At 42.9% G+C, this 19,981-nt stretch overlaps 1 protein-coding gene across 3 annotated transcripts in view; it reads left to right on the top strand.

Moving 5' to 3' along the window:
- The window catches only part of LOC126090187 (sodium-dependent dopamine transporter), a 497,172-nt gene that overhangs the window by 257,478 nt on the left and 219,713 nt on the right, over positions 1-19,981 (top strand). For all 3 annotated transcript variants that reach the window (XM_049906970.1, XM_049906968.1, XM_049906969.1), the window contains exon 3: positions 7,982-8,116. In XM_049906970.1, coding sequence (XP_049762927.1) covers positions 7,982-8,116 — 135 coding nt within the window. The remainder of the gene's footprint in view (positions 1-7,981; positions 8,117-19,981) is intronic.

The raw sequence follows: 19,981 nt of genomic DNA, 5'->3' as shown, positions 1-19,981 counted from the left end.
TTTGCAACGTCCTGCCAAAATAATATGCCGTAAATGTTCAGGTAGTTTGATTAAGCAAATGCGGATGAGTTCTGAGGGGCTGTATGGGTTTGAAAGATACTGATTCTTATGCAACATGTCTTCAAAATATTTCATAAGACTGGAAAATTCAGATTGTTCGAAACGTTTCATCATTATGATGCTATGTTTTACTCAGTCTTGTGTAGCTTGAGACCAGTACGCTGAGAGGAAGGCATGATAAAATTCTCCTTCACTGTGACAATCGTGGATGACCGATCGCATTCTTACAGCTGGTTCATTCTCCAAGTAGCCACACATAAATTCTAATCTGCGTTCTAATGACCAGTTGGGAGGAAAACAATGAGAGAATTGATGGAGCCACGCTTGTGGATGAATGTCGTTGGCAGAATTCTTAAACGTTTTGAATTTACGTGTAGTAATGAACAGCTTATAGTCAAAATCATCGTGTCGGCGAGTAGCATATCGGTCATTGTTACGTCGTGTCGGCGGTTCCATCTCAAAATTCGGTGTACCTTGCCAATTTCTTTCATAATTTCCGAAGTGCCCTGAATTATTATTTTGTGGCTGTTCCGTATTTCTATGTCCCTCTTCCCGTGTTGGAGCGCGAGTGTCCTCTGAAATATGTAATTCTTGTATTACCTGCGTCAACTGATCTTGTACTTCTCGGATTTCTCTTTGGTGTTGCGTATTAATTTGATTCTGATTTTGTTTGAATTTTCTTATTTGTTCATACTCTTCTGTGTCAGTGAAGGCTATGGGTCTTGTGTCATTCAGATCATCATCTACCTTTGTAGATAAGTTAATGACCTGATCCGAAAGTTCGACTACTTTCTCTGATAGTGTACTTATTTCCTCCATGTGTCTTTCTGAGCCAATTTTCAGGGTATCTACTGTGTCCTTTAAGTTTTCCTGAGTTTTTGCAAGTTGCGTAACCGAATCGGTAGATGCAACTGAGTCAATTTTAGCTTGCAAGGTCTCATGATTTTCATGAACAATGGTTTGCAGCTCTTTTATGGCTGCTTCGTGATTCTGTAATGCATTTTCATGCCGCGAAAAAATAGGTTGAAAATGCTCACAAATTTGTGTTTTTACGTCATTACACACTTTCTGACATTTCGATTCAATGTTATGTAACTCAGCAGTTAAGTCTTCACGTGTTTGTTCGAGAGTTTGTTCCAATGAGTCTAACTTTTGAAGCTGTTGTTGTGTTTGTCTCTGGTGTTGTTCCATTGTGTCTAACTTTTGAAGATTTTGTTCCATTGTGTCTACCTTTTGAAGCTTTTGCTGTGTTTGTCTCTGATTTTTTTCCATTGTGTCTAACTTTAGAAGATTCTGTCCCATTTGTCTCTGCTTTTGTTCCATTTGTTGCATTAATTGCAATAATAATGTATTAGTGTCTGGAATCTGTTTCTCTATGCTTTTTGGCAGTGCATTTTCACCGGCAACATTCACATTTTGACAAGCAGAAAATGTGTCTTGACTCATTTGAGAAAACGGTGAGGACGCAAAACCTGAATCTACAGTATTTGCAAAATTGTGTCCTATCATTTCGGATTCCTGAGGCGAGCGGTTGCCGACCGATCGATCGATAATGCTTCCCTGTTCACTACCTGTTCGACTGTCTACACCATTATTTGCCGCCCGCTCCATCTCCCTACGCACAATTACCAAATTACTACTTCGAATGTCTGTTAATTCACTACACAGTGGTGCTGATAAGCTAAGCTCGTCGTCACTATTATTTCTCAGTTTAGTTTGAAGCCTAGTGTTACGTTTTTCACACGTCATTATTGTCACAATATTTCACACGATAACACAGAAAAGCACAATTTGAAGAGCAAAAATAAGAGAACACATTAACATAGTATTGAAAATAATATCTACACTCCTGGAAATTGAAATAAGAACACCGTGAATTCATTGTCCCAGGAAGGGGAAACTTTATTGACACATTCCTGGGGTCAGATACATCACATGATCACACTGACAGAACCACAGGCACATAGACACAGGCAACAGAGCATGCACAATGTCGGCACTAGTACAGTGTATATCCACCTTTCGCAGCAATGCAGGCTGCTATTCTCCCATGGAGACGATCGTAGAGATGCTGGATGTAGTCCTGTGGAACGGCTTGCCATGCCATTTCCACCTGGCGCCTCAGTTGGACCAGCGTTCGTACTGGACGTGCAGACCGCGTGAGACGACGCTTCATCCAGTCCCAAACATGCTCAATGGGGGACAGATCCGGAGATCTTGCTGGCCAGGGTAGTTGACTTACACCTTCTAGAGCACGTTCGGTGGCACGGGATACATGCGGACGTGCATTGTCCTGTTGGAACAGCAAGTTCCCTAGCCGGTCTAGGAATGGTAGAACGATGGGTTCGATGACGGTTTGGATGTACCGTGCACTATTCAGTGTCCCCTCGACGATCACCAGTGGTGTACGGCCAGTGTAGGAGATCGCTCCCCACACCATGATGTCGGATGTTGGCCCTGTGTGCCTCGGTCGTATGCAGTCCTGATTGTGGCGCTCACCTGCACGGCGCCAAACACGCATACGACCATCATTGGCACCAAGGCAGAAGCGACTCTCATCGCTGAAGACGACACGTCTCCATTCGTCTCTCCATTCACGCCTGTCGCGACACCACTGGAGGCGGGCTGCACGATGTTGGGGCGTGAGCGGAAGACGGCCTAACGGTGTGCGGGACCGTAGCCCAGCTTCATGGAGACGGTTGCGAATGGTCCTCGCCGATACCCCAGGAGCAACAGTGTCCCTAATTTGCTGGGAAGTGGCGGTGCGGTCCCCTACGGCACTGCGTAGGATCCTACGGTCTTGGCGTGCATCCGTGCGTCGCTGCGGTCCGGTCCCAGGTCGACGGGCACGTGCACCTTCCGCCGACCACTGGCGACAACATCGATGTACTGTGGAGACCTCACGCCCCACGTGTTGAGCAATTCGGCGGTACGTCCACCCGGCCTCCCGCATGCCCACTATACGCCCTCGCTCAAAGTCCGTCAACTGCACATATGGTTCACGTCCACGCTGCCGCGGCATGCTACCAGTGTTAAAGACTGCGATGGAGCTCCGTATGCCACGGCAAACTGGCTGACACTGACGGCGGCGGTGCACAAATGCTGCGCAGCTAGCGCCATTCGACGGCCAACACCGCGGTTCCTGGTGTGTCCGCTGTGCCGTGCGTGTGATCATTGCTTGTACAGCCCTCTCGCAGTGTCCGGAGCAAGTATGGTGGGTCTGACACACCGGTGTCAATGTGTTCTTTTTTCCATTTCCAGGAGTGTAGTTAATTGCAGGTGCGAAATACTTGGTGCAAATCTACATGCATGCCACAACTGTTTTACTGTACAACAATGAAAGGCTGCAACTACAAAGGAGATTCTCTCTACAATTACGCGCCAGCAATAAACAAAATCTACACTAATTACACAAACTACAAGAAAAAATCAGAAGATTCCAGTGAGGTATCCTCGGCTAAGGGTCGACATATGAAACGTCCCCTTAGAACAATTGTACAAGACTGTGCTTACCCTGACACACAATATTTTTAGCGCAACGCAATCTGACTATCAAAGATCCCTGCAAAAGAATGGCCCTGAGTAACATTAAACTATACCCTTCACAAATCACTTACCTCACAAAAATCTTCGTTACTCAAGCTACTGCAATACAGCGAGCGCCACTATTGCCAGCTAAATAAAAGATTCAAACTACGGAAGTCACAAACTACTGATAGGGATAGTTAGCAAATGAAAGATTTTAATAGAGAACAAACACTGTATTTACCTTAATAATCATAATATATATAGCAGTTCAAATTCAAAACTTCCGCCATCTCTCTCCCCACATCCACCACTGCTGGCGGCTCACCTCCAACTGCGCAACGCTACGCGCTGTTCACATCCAGCTGCCGCTGCCCAACACTACAATGGCAGACAACAATGCAAACTAGCCACAGACTGCACACAGCACAGCTAGTGCTTTTCATATAGAGCGCTACGTAACGTTGCCAATAAGAAAATATAAACAGCCTACTTACATAAAGAAAACATAAACAGCCTACTTACAATTTAGCACCAGTGAGCGTGCTGTCCGTAAGGAGGACGGGGAAGGCGCGCGATGTTTCTGAGTTTGATCGAGGGCATATCATGATATCCCGGAGGCTCGGCAGGAGCATTTCGGAAACTGCACGTCTTGTCGGATGTTCGAGGAGTGCTGTGGCGAGTGTCTTCAGCACATAGCGAAACCAAGGTGAAATCACGTCCAAACGTCGTAGGTTTGGACGGCAAGCCACTATTACAGATGTCGGACATCATAGGCCGGGCAGCCTAGTAAAACAGCACAGGTGGCGAACTGTAACGGTAATCACGTCAGACTTTAATGCTGGGCAGAGTACAAGACTGCCTGAACACCAGTGCACCGAAAACTCCTAACGACGAGCCTCCGCAGTTGCATGTGCCAATGTTAACACGACGTCATCGGCAACTACGGCTGAAATGGGCAAGTGACAATCGGCACTGGACGTTGGTGCAGTGGCAGAGCATCGCACGGTCTGATGACTCCCGATACCTTCTTTATCATGCCGATGGCGCGAATCCGTCGTCTTCTAGGGTACAGCTCTTTGGCACTTGAACTGCGGGACGGAGAGAAGCTGGCGGCGGCTCCATTACACTCTGAAGAACATTCACGGGGGCATCCATGGGTCCAGTGAAGCTCATGCAAGGCACCATGACGGCGAAGGAGTATCGTATACTAGTAGCAGGCCATGTCTGCTCCTTCATGACGATCATGTTTCCCAACAGCAGTGGCATTTTTCAACAAGATAATGTGCCATGCCACAAAGCCTGGAGTGTGATAGAGTGGTTCGAAAAACAGACGCGCGTTCCAATTGATGTACTGGCCCCTCAGCTCGCGAGATTTGAACCCGATCGAACACATCTGGGAAGTGACTGAACGTGGTATCAAAACTCATCGCCCAACTTCCCGGAATTTACGGGAATTAGGTGACTTGTGCGTGCAGATGTGGTGCCAACTCCCTCCAGCGACCTACCAAGTTCTCATTGCTTACATGCCACTACGCGTGCAGGCGACTATCGTACAAAGCACATACTTCAATGTAATTAAGGAATTAAAGACATTAGATGCTAGTGGGCGTTGATCTACGTCAGCAGGACAAGTTGAAAATTTGTGCCAGACCTGGATTCGAACCAGAGTCTCCTGCTTAGTAGGCAGATGCGCTGACCACCGGAAATAATGGTCATCATAACTGCACGGACTACCCTTAGCACGCTTCCCACCAGCCCAATTTATCAACACACTGCTGCTGTAGAACCCTACTCATTAGCCTGATTACTCAAAACAACTCGCCGACCCCCGTAAGAGTTCGAGTTTTGTTGCATCTGCAGCAGGACGGTGGTGGCCGAGCGGTTCTAGGCGCTACAGTCTGGAACCGCGCGGGCGCTCTGTCGCAGGTTCGAATCCTGCCTCGGGCATGAATGTATGTGATGTCCTTAGGTTCGTTAGGTTTAAGCAGTTCTAAGTTCTAGGGGACTGATGACCTCAGCAGTTAGGTCCCATAGTGCTCAGAGCCATTTTTCTGGTTGCATCTGCATGTAGGGATCACTGGCCGTCGTCATCTTAATTATACATGTGGTGCCTGTTCTTTTGGACATGTCCGAAAGCACAGATATCACATACGTATTCAGCGTAATTGTTGTCTTTGAATAAAAGTGTGATTTCTGTTCGTGTCTGATTGCGTATTTTCGCCCTTGAGTTTTCTACCTCAGAAATTGCTGTTTGCGGTCTTGTTCAACTAATAAAAAGTGCTGAGGTTGTTAAGTCTGAGCGTGCATACCAGATCCAATAGCCAAACATGGCGTAGCGCTGCTCCACCGGTTCCAAGTCAGCTAAATGAAGGATTTCACCGAACGATAGTGTCGTGTGCGTTCCTTCGTAGCATACACTGATCCATACTTCCTTATAATGCCAGCTGGCTGCTGTAATAAGTAAGATGCTATGAATGACAACAATATAAACATGGATGCAAGAGCCGTAAATGTTAAGCATTTCTCACATATACGTAGCATTTTCGGACATGTGAGTTGCGTTTAGTACTAGAAAAGCACATAAGATAAGCCTTGTAGCAGAACCTGTGTCATCTCTGCGTTATAGAAGTAAAAGTCTCGTTCCTCCATCCCTTCTACCCTCGACTTTTGAATTCAAAAGAATTTGGTAATATTTTTTCGCCAACATCTCTTCCAATATTACTCTGCAGCACGATTTTTCACATGGATCCAGCCAACACATGCTTTTTGTGACAAAGATGTTACACCTAAACAAAGGACTGAAGGAGCGTACTGTTCTACACTACTGGCCATTAAAATTGCTACACTAAGAAGAAATGCAGATGATAAACGGGTATTCATTGGACAAATATATTATACTAGAACTGACATTTGATTCCATTTTCACGCAATTTGGGTGCATAGATCCTGAGAAATCAGTACCCAGAACAACCACCTCTGGCCTTGATACGCCTGGGCATTGAGTCAAACAGAGCTTGGATGGCGTGTACAGGTACAGCTGCCCATGCAGCTTCAACACGATACCGCAGTTCATCAGGAGTAGTGACTGGCGTATTGTGACGAGCCAGTTGCTCGTCCACCATTGACCAGACGTTTTCAATTGGAGAGAGATCTGGAGAATGTGCTGGCCAGGGCAGCAGACGAACATTTTCTGTATCCAGAAAGGCCCATACAGGACCCGTAACATGCGGTCATGCATTATCCTGCTGAAATGTAGGGTTTCGCAAGGATCGAATGAAGGGTAGAGCCACGGATCGTAACACATCTGAAATGTAACGTCCACTGTTCAAAGTGCCGTCAATGCGAACAACAGGTGACCGACTCGTGTAACCAATGGCACCCCATACCATCACGCCGGGTGATACGCTAGTATGGCGATGACGAATACACGCTTCCAATATGCGTTCCTCGCGATGTCGCCAAACACGGATGCGACCATCATGATGCTGTAAACAAAACCTGGATTCATGCGAAAAAATGACTTTTTGCCGTTCGTGCACCCAGGTTCGTCGTTGAGTACACCATCGCAGGCGCTCCTGTCTGTGATGCAGCGTCAAGGGTAACCTCAGCCATGGTGTCCGAGCTGATAGTCCACGCCGCTGCAAACGTCGTCGAACTGTTCGTGCAGATGGTTGTTGTCTTGCAAACGTCCCCATCTGTTGACTCAGGGATCGAGATGTGGCTGCACGATCCGTTACAGCGATGCGGATAAGATGCCTGTCATCGCGACTGCTAGTGATACGAGGCCGTTGGGACCAGCACGGCGTTCCGTATTACCCTCCTGAATCCACTCATTTCTGCTAACAGTCATTGGATCTCGACCAACGCAAGCAGAAATGTCGCGATACGATAAACCGCAATCGCGATAGGCTACAATCCGACCTTTATCAAATGGGAAACATGATGTTACGCATTTCTCCTCCTTACACGAGGCATCACAACAACGTTTCACCAGGCAACGCCGGTCAACTGCTGTTTGCTTATGAGAAATTGGTTGGAAACTTTCCTCATGTCAGCACGTTGCAGGTCTCGCCACCGGCGCCAACTTTGTGTGAATGCTCTGAAAAGCTAATCATATGCATATCACAGCATCTTCTTCCTGTCGGTTAAATTTCGCGTCTGTAGCACTTCACCTGCGTAGTGTAGCAATTGTAATGGCGAGTAATGTATATCAAGGTAACACTTGTATTAGCAGTGTCATCTGACCACACCCATGATTTGCGATTTAAATATATAAATAAATAAAACCAAAAATAAAACACGTTTGGGGAGTGACAGAACTGAAGAGGAAGAAAATGACCCGACAAACGATGTTTTAAAGCAGTTGCTTAATGGCTGATGTGGCCTGTTGCAGGTGCTTTCCTGGTGCCGTACTGCGTGATGCTGTTCGTGGGCGGCATCCCGCTGTTCTACATGGAGCTGGCGCTGGGGCAGTTCCACCGCAAGGGCGCCATCACCTGCTGGGGGCGCATCGTGCCGCTGCTCAAAGGTACGTACATCACGTCCCCACCACGTCCGGCTCCTTTTAAACCCTTAAAACCGGTTGACGAAGTGAGACACGACATCAGGCAACATTAAGCTGTAATACTAACAAGTAGATCTCACTGGGCTCTATCGCTCCGCTAAAAAGTCTCATAAAGATGAAAAATATGTGATATACAGCGTTAGGCACACTCTTGTCGAAAAATACAGGCCGAAGTCGAACTTCAGCACAAAATTTCGAAGGCTGTTACGAGGTATTTCCGATTACTTTAGTATAACCTTGTCAGTGGGGCAACGGCCTTGGATGCGTCGGTTCCCGTGAGACCACCGAAGTTAAGCGCTGTCGGGCTTGGTCGGCACTTGGATGGGTAGCCATCCAGGCCGCCATGCGCTGTTGCCATTTTTCGGGTTGCGCTCCGCCTCGTGATACCAATTGAGGAACTACTCGACTCGGTCAAGCATACCATCATAACGATCAGGAGAGCGGTGTGCTGACCCTACGCCCCTCCTATCCTCCGGTGAGGATGACACTGCGGTCGGATGGTCCCGGTAGGCCACTCGTGGCCTGAAGACGGAGTGATAACCTCCTCAGTCCCGAGCTTACAAGGCAATGATCCAATCCGACATGTCGAAACCTACCCTGAAATTTTTCACACAGAAAGATTACACCGAAAAAAAATGCACTGTCATAGTTTTCGCTGCTAAGGCTCACTGCAAGTACTCTTAAAAAAAATTTACTCATTTTTGTCGCACGAAAAACTGCTTATAACGACGATCTGTACAGTCCTTCCTGCCTAGGGCGCGATTGGCGAATAAGCAGATGCAGCCGTAACATGAGAACGTAGCACCGCGTAGCGCGCAGTCTGAAGTGCACACTGGTGAATTTCAAGCACTTAAAACCACACTGAACACGTCTCAAATCATTATTTTTTTTAATAACTTGCAGTTCTTATCGACAGCTAAACTGTTGCAGATGTAATTGTCTCACAAGTGACAAGCAGGAGAAGGAAAAACAAGGCAGTGTATGATGTTACATTGCAGACGACTTTCATCGATCGGGACTTTAATTTGTTGACATTTTGTTTATAACGATTCCTGCAGCAGAGTTCTGACGACAATTTTTGAATAATGCAAGCTTTACCAACAATGAAACAGTTCCTTTTTTTGTAGCCGGTCGAGGTGGCTGCGCGATTCTAGGCGCTACAGTCTGGAACCGCGCGACCGCTACGGTCGCAGGTTCGAATCCTGCCTCGGGCATGGATGTGTGTGATGTCCTTAGGTTAGTTAGGTTTAAGTAGTTCTAAGTTCTAAGGGACTGATGACCTCAGAAGTTAAGTCCCTTAGTGCTCAGAGCCATTTGAACCTTTTTTTTTTGTACTCTGTAATTGTTACAAAAATGCAACGTCTATTAGGGGACGAAAAAAAATATTTTCCTTACACCAGGCACACCTGACAAAATATAAATTCACTCAGACACTTCACAGTAATTACTAGTCTTATTTACACAGAACTGGAATGGAGTAAGAAATGGTCGTGGCTGTGGTTCTGCATATTGTGCTGCGTACCAGGTGTATTTGATCAGATTCGTGAAATGTGGTGATGCATACTGACATAGCACGAAGGACTGAATTTTAACAAAACTGTTCATCTGATAAACCTGAAATGACAAAGAGATATTGGAAATTATATTGTGTGACAATTTTCTGAAAAATCCTTTATACTGTTGAAAACATTTTTTAGCGAGAGGCTGAATCAGGCTATTAGTTCCGGGTCGAATTCGAATTGTATTAACAGTGTTTGCGCCGTTCTCCTCGAATGAAACACTGAAAATTACTCTCTTACATTTCTCCAAATTTTGCTACATTGATTACAAGATTTTTGCTAGTAAACTGTCCTTTTTTTAATTTTAGTCCTAATTTGCCTTGATGTTCCTGAAGACAAAGACACAGTTGCGGAAGCAGTAATCTACTGTTACTTATCACCGGAAGTGCTGCATTCGAATGTGTCATAGCTTTCACCGACTGCACAAGCGACTCTCTTTTTTTCCGCTCGAAATGATAAACTGCGGTGTGCACGAAACTGGACTGATTGGTTTTATATGCATATTTTAGGAGATAACAAGAAGCTTCATCTTTACGTCAGCTACGAATCTCTCTGTAGTGTTATCTATTAATGACATCTCCTCTGCAAGTTTACTTGAGGTAAACTGCGTAATTTTGCGACTTCCTTTTCGATATAATTTCCTGAATCTGTCTAACGATGTCGAAGAAGCCTGGTAATCAGTTGCGTTCATTTCAATTATAGTTCAGAGCGCCCAGTCTCGTAGATCTCCCTTGGTAACAGTGCACTGTAGTTGTAAATCTATTGAACAGTCTTTCTTTCAGACACTTTCGAGTTTTATTTTGGCGCATATTTTGTACTTCGTGTAAGTCTTTCTTCATTCATATACTGATGTTCAGATTTTACGGAAGAAAACCTACTTTGCACACTACCTAAGTTTAAGCGTTTTCTCCAACTTCGTCTAACCAAAAGATATACAGCGTTTGCTTTGTCACATGTTTTCTTTGGACTTGGAAGGTAGTCTGTTATCGTTGTGGACTTTAATCAGCGCAACAATCATTGTACGAATTGCAGTTCACGGAATCACCTGAGTTATTTCTTTTTTTTTCCCTAAAACTCGAATTTCCACAATTTATAACGAAATGTCGACATTCTTCGAATGAATGTCCAAGAAATTAACCAATAAATAACATATGTATGTCTTCAGGAGAAGTAGGTGATTTCATCTGCACACCACATTCTTCATATTTCATCTTTGCAAAGTTAAAAACATTAATTGGATTCTACATTTTTGTGAAACTCTGGAACTGCACAAAGACACATGCTATTAGCAATCACTGTTAATTGTTATGTTATTTTAAATGAGTTGCACATTCGAGCTGATAGTAACTCTGAACAATTGTGTCAGGGAAACTGTCAATGGAAAGTGAAATTCGCGTTACAAATTAATATCCCGTTGTACCGTATTATTTGCATACCGATGTGTCATCGACCAAGGATATGTGCCTGCCGTGTTGCGCATGCACTGTATACTACAGCTACTATAGGGATGTACATTTCTCGCTTGGCGAACTACGAATTTGGCAGTTTTAAAAATTCTTTGAAAAATACTTGCTGTATGTCTTAGCAGCTAAAATTTTGACATTGTGTTCCTTTCGGTGCATTCTTCCCTACAAAAGATTTCGGGGCAGGTTTCAACATGTTGGACTGGACCATTCTCTTGTTAGATTTCATGACTGAAAAGTCCATTGCTCTGGGTCAAAATGAGATTCAAATAACTAAATATAAAATGGGTGTGATACACTAAAATTTTAGAACGTGTTCTAAATGGATCTTATTTCTGTTAGAAAAGCCGGCTGTTGTAGCCGAGCGGTTCTAGGCGCTTCAGTACGGAACCACGCTGCTGCTACGATCGCAGGTTCGAATCCTGCCTTGGGCATGGATGTGTATGATGTCCTTAGGTTAGTTAGGTTTAAGTAGTTCTAAGTCTAGAGGTCTGATGACCTCAGATGTTAAGTCCCATAGTGCTCAGAGCCATTTGAACCATTTTTTATGTTAGAAAATAACTGAAATAGTGCAATATTCAGGAAACCTCCACCCCAGTGGAAACACGAGAACTTTTCATCACCAGCACACTCCGGGAAACTACATTTACATGTACTCAGAAAGAAAAACATTAAATAAAAAAATATGAAAACAGTGCCACTGGACTGTGAAAGTATGGGTCGTGTAGTCCCACCATTTCAGCGAAAAAACTATGTCGCTGTAATGTGGTGAAATAAACAATCATTTATTCCATAATGTACGGCACTGTTTCTCACGGCCGTGTCTCAACACATTGGTGTGTCGCGAGAATTTTAATGTCCTCTAACCTTCTGCAGATAAAATATCTAGAACATAAAAATTTTATTGCCAAATCGTTTCTTGGAGTAGCCCAGTTTTCAAGAAATCGCCCGTCATTATACGTGATTACACGCATAATAGCAATAAATGTATTGCGTGTACTTTATATGCGTGGTTTTTAGCATCTAGAAAACAAGAAAGGTCGAGGGACGCGAGTGTAGGGTTTATTAAATATTACTGCATGTTCTAAACACATTCTAGTCCAAAATTACTAAAGATAAAAAGAAATTATATTTATTTCTGGAATACGTGCCGACACTACGATAAACAGCTTTTTTAAGCACATGCTGCCGCCTACTGGGAATATGCAGAAACCAAAACTGGTGATGCACTAAAATCACATAGTGTAAAGTACAGCTAGAGTCAGAACACCGTGTTTGTTTTATTCCCTGAGCTAGGAAAAAATAAAATTTGGATGCAGCAATTACACCGTCAATTCAAAAAGTTTCGAGACTGATTTTATTCCTGCCGTATAAGTGGCGTCAGCGCAGGAACATGATAGCTTCAACTAACAACAGTAAGCAACAGATGTGCATTCCACCATTCACTTGTAAGTAGTGGACTTGCGACCGTAATGTGTCAACGTTGTTGTGTCACAAATCGTATGGAGCAATGTTCTAAACATCTCTAAATCAAGTGTTCAAGACATTCTGCTGAATAATATTATGAAGAAAAGAAAAAGTGTTTGCTAAGTTCGTCCTGCACATCTTGACACCCGAATAAAAGCAACGACTCATGGACGCCTGCCGCAAATTGATTGAAACGCAAAACGCGGACAAATATTTTCTGGGAAACATCATCACCGTTGACGATACTTGTTTTTATCAATGCGAACTTACCACAAAACGACAAAGTACAGAAAAATGGGTCTCTGATCTTTCGCCAAGGCCAAAGGTGTTAATATGACGCTTGAGTTGAACGACATCCCAAGCAGAGACTTTTCTGAAGTTTCACATAGATATATGAACGTTCTGTGCTCTATATTCAAGTAAGGGTAGACGATTTGGAACACATGAAGCATTAAACCTATTATAACTTTCATCAATTTTTTATGAATCCAGTCTGGAAACTTTTTGGACACAGGAGGATAAGGGGCCTGTGGTCTCTGGTGACACCTTATAGAGTAATAATGTAATAATTTATTCGGTTTTTTACTCTATTACCTTCATTTCAGTGAAAATACCTTTACAAAATGCCCTGTGTCTGTAATATGCATTTACCAAAACCTACAACGCAAAATACAGGGAAATGCAACAACGCTTAGACGCAAATGTACGCACTGCTGGGAGCAACTCAGCATAGCTTCGTCGTGCCATTCTTCCACTGCATTCAGTTCAACTCTTCACCATCAAACCTCTGTATCACTGTTAACGCACAACTAACACCGCCTGGAAAACCAACCGGAGAGAGATTCCGCAAAAAAAAAAAAAAAAAAAAAAAAAAAAAAAAAAAAACCGAAATTTTGTCAGTGGAGCGGGGGTTCATTCTGTATAGCCGAATGAGGAAAACTGGGAAAAACTGGGATATGGATGCAGAAAAGAAGTGAAGGCAGTAGGTATTGGTATCGACACAAGAATACGACGTCTAACAATTTCGTGACAAAGTTCGCGTTTGTGTCCTGAAGGTCATGTTGTTGAACGGCGAGCATAATCTTGATAACAGCATACCTAAATTTCAGTCTTCTGCTTACAGTAAGAGAACTGTTGGTAGTACTGTGAAAGATGTTGGTCTGGAAATACCACTAGAGGCTGTGTCACACGTTCCCATTCGTCAGAGACGTCCAATATCAACGCACAACATGACGGCCAAAGGTCTCGACATCCCGACAGGACTAATTTTTGTTATCAGTGGCAAGACGTAATCGCAAATATCTGACGTTCAGTTGGCGTCAGGACTGTGACAGCAGCAGTGACGCTCATTTCAAGGCTAACATTGTCAGCCGCTCCAGACGGCTGGTATCTATACAAGATAACTTGTATTTGTGTGCCGCTCTCCTTTGTACAGTGCCAGATATTGCTTTGGAAAAACTTGAGACACGATCACTTCAGTCATGCAAACATTATCCAAAGTGCCATGAAATCGCCCTCGATGTCCAGATTTATGGTATATCCAAGGCTTGACCAGAAATGAAAGTGTCAGTGGGAGTTCCAGATGGCCAAGTGCTTGGAAAAAACAGCATTTTTGGCACGAGTAGTGACAGACATGAGCCTTTTGTATTGCACTAGTTTCTAGGCAGCAATTGGCATAAGGCAAAGTTTTCGGAATTGTATTCCGAGCTTGGCGAGTTTGAGACCCTATGCGACTTTTTTATTTACATTTATTATATCAGTTATACTTCAAATCAAGCGAAGTAATGCTGAATACGTTGTAGCTATTAATATTTTCTTTAAAGGTATGAAAAGCAAAGTAAAATGGAAAATTGTGATCGCAAATAAATTTCCAGGTGTACGCGAGAAGTTCATATATAATATTAAATTACTTTGTTCTTTTACAGTTGGTGATTTACACGTGCTGGGATTATATTACACGCAAAAACTGGGGAACCTATCGTTTGCAGCTGCCAAGGGCTGCTCGAAGGCCAAAATAAAAGTAAGGAATATGAAGTAGAGTACGTTTCAATTTCTGTCCCTTCGTGGAAAGTTATAAGAAGAATCCATTCATCGAAATTATTTGCAATTGCAAATTTCTTTTGCTTTTCATTTTCATGCCTTTTATGAAGGTCAATAAATGCAGTGTACTGAGCATTATTTCGGTTTGTTTGCAGCGTAACTTAAAAACTGAAAATACTGTCTGGAAACTAAGCTAACATATCTGGTTGATGCCTCGCTAGATCTGCGCCAAAAATGCTATATTTTCTAAACGCTTGACTATCTGTGGCTCTCACTTCCGTCGCTTTCATTTATGATCAAGCCCTACATATACCATAAATTTGGACGAAATCGGTGATGACGAATAGGCGCAATCCTCTTGTTAGAGGCAGATTGTGACGATGTAAGGAGACATAAACACCCTAACTGATAGCAAGCCTGCGTTAAGTTCGAGGATTGCTCATATGCCATGCTAATGCTCAGTAAGCAGTGCACACTTAGGCTTACCCTTCAGCCTTATTTTCACAAGTAATGATCACTTTAGTTCAGTTCCTATTAAATTCCACTTTCTCGACTAAGTTTTTTTTTGTTTAGTTTGTCTTCAGCTGCTCTGCTGAATGAAATCAGATGTCACCATGTCACTTTATTCTAGCAAACCTCTATTCCGATTTTTCTCTCGATAAATCCACACAAACATTTTTGCAAGCGTGGTGAAATAGGTCTCAAATTATTCTTTTGTTTGTAAATGCTCCAATTTCGTTCCCCATATGAAATCAGTATTAATTAATTGCCAGAGTTTAGAGATTATAAAAACACAATCTAAAACAACTTCTCCTTACTCCAATTGTATACTGAGATTAATAATCCAATATAAAAAATTCTTCCCTATCACAGGTAAATATACACAAATATTCTGGTAACGGGAATAAGGAGTAAGAGTTGATGCTATGAAACAAGTAACAGCAGGGCAAATTAACTGGTCCAATGTGAGCATATAACTCCAGTGACACACTAGAGCTCTGAGCTGACACGGATATGACTAGAATAGGATGTATGATAACAATTTAGTAGTAATCTCAGAAGTCGACCCGTAGTTCAGTGGACCATAGAGGTATAATGCAGACATAGCTTTGAGAAAACCATATTTTAGCCTATGAGTATTAACACTGTTGTATGATTTCTCATATTTTATTACCATGACTTGCTTCATATGTGGGAATAGAAACAGAAATAGTAGAATTAAATATCTTACATTTTTACACTATTGTTACAGAACACTTGCAGACTTGAATTACACTTTGTGTGGACACAGTTGGCGCTGATACAAGGGCTCTTCAGAAAATACTTAGCATGGAGAAACTCTCGTTCATGTTTCTTGTGCGGTGGGCTTTTTTTTCCGCATAGATGGGAATTCCTCGGAGTCTTAAAGGACGTAGCGAGTTCTTCTTCACCTCAGTAATCATCCCGATATTACTGGATTAGAGCCAGCAATCGGAAAATCCACCATAAATGCCACGTGTCAGATAGTAAGAGTGATGGGTAACACCCTAAAATTCCATTTGACTCGTAGACGTACTCGAATTTTCATTCAACGAACCTCGGCATTGCACGTGCCCTTATCCTGATACATACTTTCCAGAAGATAAAAGAGTGGTGGATAGAGTGGAAAGTGAGGTCTTCAGTTCCTGATCTCAAGAAGAACAACACCCCACATGAGTGAAGCGTCCCTGACGTGTTGCCATTGTCCCCAGCCGCGTTTTGCTATTCAAACACGTCCGTCGCCTCCACCATTCGCGTACACCTGGTTGAAGTATCATGCATATTACCTGCTCGATGTCTCCTCAATTGAACCAAACCGACCGTTATGAAACGACTTATGCGGGCTCGAGCATAGCAGCTCATCTCTACCATAACACCTACCCTGAAATCGGCCCTGAGCTTGTTCCGCACAATGGGACAGTCCTCCTCACTTAATTTGTCGTGTTCATAACAGAAATAATCCCATCTTCTCATGAATGAATTCATATGGTTTATTTGGTTCTAAGCTATTGTTTACTTAGCTCTACGTTAGTTGCGCTAATTACTACCATTATTCATACAGATCAAAACTCCTTTATGGTGAAGAAATAACCTAAAATAAGCGGTATCAGTGATTTACAAGACACTGAGAGTCCTTCTGTAATATTTCTAGACTCGCTTTCATCCTGTATTTCTCATTCTTAGTCATTTCAAATACAATTCAACATCAAATTTACAAATGTTCGCAAATTGCTCAAAAGCAAGTTTATTTTTATGTACGATTTTCATGTCATCTTATAGCTATCGAAAGACGCATTAAGCTGATGTTTTCTCACGCATCAACTCCTCAGTTGGCGTTTCCACACTACACCGGTCCAACAAAAGCGATGGCGATACAAGAGACCCAGCCGCGGAGTTTCACATCTTACTAAATTGCACAAAGCAATGCTTCGCAGCATACCTATGTTATCGTTCTTGGATCTCACTCTTTGATAATCTTCATCGTACCCAAACCATCAATGTTCATGATGTGATTCACTCACGTATAAAGCTATATATTTCCGCAGATTTCATGATACCAGTCTCTTAAAGTGGAAACGTGAACCAAATTACAAGTCGCTCATGTGGGATTTCAGTAGTATAGTCCTCATTTAATCATAGGGCGTCTTTTCCTCCGTTTTAAAAAAAATTGCAACACATTTATTTCTTACGAACTTGTCTTGGCTGGTGGCCGGATTCCATTAGTGTCATCTCATATCACGAGACCTCTTGGTTCCAGAGCCGATTGGTCCGTGGCTTTTTTGTGACGCATGACCTTCACCCCTTGTCTTGTTTTGCTGGAGTGCATAGCGACAAGCCTCAAAGCAGAACTTGGATACCTCGTTATGCAGACTGTTTGCCCATAACTGACTAATAAGACAGTCGGAGACCTTTAGCAGGGACATGCATGGGAAAAGATTGTGATCTTCTGACCAAAATTTGTGTTGATCACTACGTTAGTTTTCAGCTTTGTTGCGTTATTCCGACAATTTTTCTAGTATGGTGAATGAAAGAGGAAATTTTTAAGTCTCGCGGCATTACTTATCCTTCTAAAATGAAACTTTCAACCTAGCGTTAGCTGAAGCGTCTCTAACAATTAAACTGGTGGGGAATCAGGATTCTGATGCGATAGTATGTCAGGAGCCGCGAGAAAGAACTTTCCGAGCTTGAATCTCGGCCTGATGTATAAAGAATTGTATGAACATGTTTGATCCTATCCGATGACAACGTCAGTTTGTCCACATGTTGTTAAGAACGTTTTTCTGACTTCTTCGTGATACTAAAGAGAAGTTTTGCTACAAAAGAGTTTCTGTGTAGCTTAAAATAACAGTATTTTTGTCTCTGAGAGTATTCCATGATCTGATATTCTACATTCATTTTTAGTTGTTTGGATTTAAAATTTTTCTCCAGTGAATTTGTCTTAATTACGTCTGAGGTGAAAGAGACGCAATATCTCTCCGTTACTGTTTCGACCTGGAATTATGACACAGTGTCCGTAAAAAAAAATCCATTAAACTTATACTGAACGGGGTGATACAATCTAGAAATATGATTCTCGTTGCCGTAGTGTGAGGTTAAGACACCGTAACAGCAACAGGTGCGAATGCAACAAGTGAGGTGTCGTCCCACATCCGCCTCGCGACAACCTGTGGATGAGAGGACACGCTCTGCATTCAGAATAACTTGTTGCACAGTTGTAGGTTTTCGTTTTGCCCGCAAGCAATTACCCCAAACAAGAAAACGGACAACCAAAAGTTTCAAGAGCAAAGTCTGGCGAACGAGCCGGTCACGACACATATCCTCCGCGTCCAATCCAACGATTTGGGAATTGCCTCTGCGACTCATTTCTAGCCATCAGCGAAAAATATGCCAGACACTCATCGTGTTAATACCATATTCTGTTCCTTGTTCCTAAGGATATTTCTTCCAATAACAGACCTAATGTCTCTTGCAGGAGTTAGGTGTACTTCCTATCATTCAGATTTCCTTCGATGAAATAGAGGCCTACAATTGTGTCCTCCAGAATTCCACACCATACATTCACACACCATGGTCTCCTGGTGTGCAACTTGCTACAGCCAACATGGATTTTCTGTTGCCCAGTAATGCATGTTACGCAAATTAACATTTCCATGGTTCGTGAATGTAGCCTCGTCAGTAAATAAAATCAAATTAATAAATGTGTCGTCCCTGTGAATCTGAAGTTGAGCCCATCGACAGAATTCAATGAGACGCATAGAATCCGTGCCAGTTAATTCTTGGTGGAGACTGATATGGTAAGGATGATATTTTTGGCTATGTAGAACACGAACGACATTGCTCTGGCTCAGGCCAGATTCCCTTGCGATTTTGCAATTTTGTCATATGATGACACGGATGGAGACCGTGGCTGTTATTTGAAGGTAATTGTTGATGGTGTTGAGACAGCAACCAGCCACAAATTTATTTTAAGTTTCTTTATTCAAAAAGTATTGTTACCGGTTTCGAATCATTAAAATTCATCGTCAGACAGCTTTCATGCTTTCATTAGAACGTGTTCTGTGTTTTATTTACTGGTTAGTTATCTAAAATATAAATAATACATAATAATAATCAAGTCACACAGAAGGTTGAGTTACAGATTTGCATTGGGATGCAACTCATGTACGACTTGACGCGAACTAACACAAGGATCTCGAACTACAGTGTCAAGGGTACCAATTTCCGTTTCCTCGTTAGTAACCTTCCTTTTCCGGATATGCTTCCGATGCGTTAAAGATCCAGTTGCCCTCAATTTATCATACACATATTTAAATGTACGACGCGTAGAGTGAATACGCTGAGGATATCTTTCAGCGTATAAGTCTCCAGCTCTTACTAAATTTCGTTGACACTCTCTGTAACTGAGAAGCATATCGACTTCTTCTTCGAAGGAATACATCATTCACATTCGCTTGATTCGACGATACTAGTCTTACCGTTCCAAGTAGTGTTGTACTGCGAAACGGTCGAATGCTGTCTGCATGTCAATGGCACGTCAGATGGATACGCAGTATTCGGCGAATATTTACTATTTGCGCGATATAGTAGAGAGAATTGTCAGAGCATGTGCTTCCATAAGTGCCGAAGTGATAAGGAATACCACTCAATCCTTGATAAGATGATTGCAGCACTACATTGATACCAATGGTCATCACTTCGAACACCTTCTGTAAATGGACGTTCATGCCACATTTGTGACCTTCAAAGACCTTACTGTTACACTCAGTGGATTCGTCTTGATA

The sequence above is a fragment of the Schistocerca cancellata genome, chromosome 1 (assembly GCF_023864275.1).
Source record: "Schistocerca cancellata isolate TAMUIC-IGC-003103 chromosome 1, iqSchCanc2.1, whole genome shotgun sequence".
Taxonomy (NCBI): domain Eukaryota; kingdom Metazoa; phylum Arthropoda; class Insecta; order Orthoptera; family Acrididae; genus Schistocerca; species Schistocerca cancellata.
The sequence above is the reverse complement of the archived record's forward strand: the minus strand, read 5'-3'. Positions and strand labels throughout refer to the sequence as shown.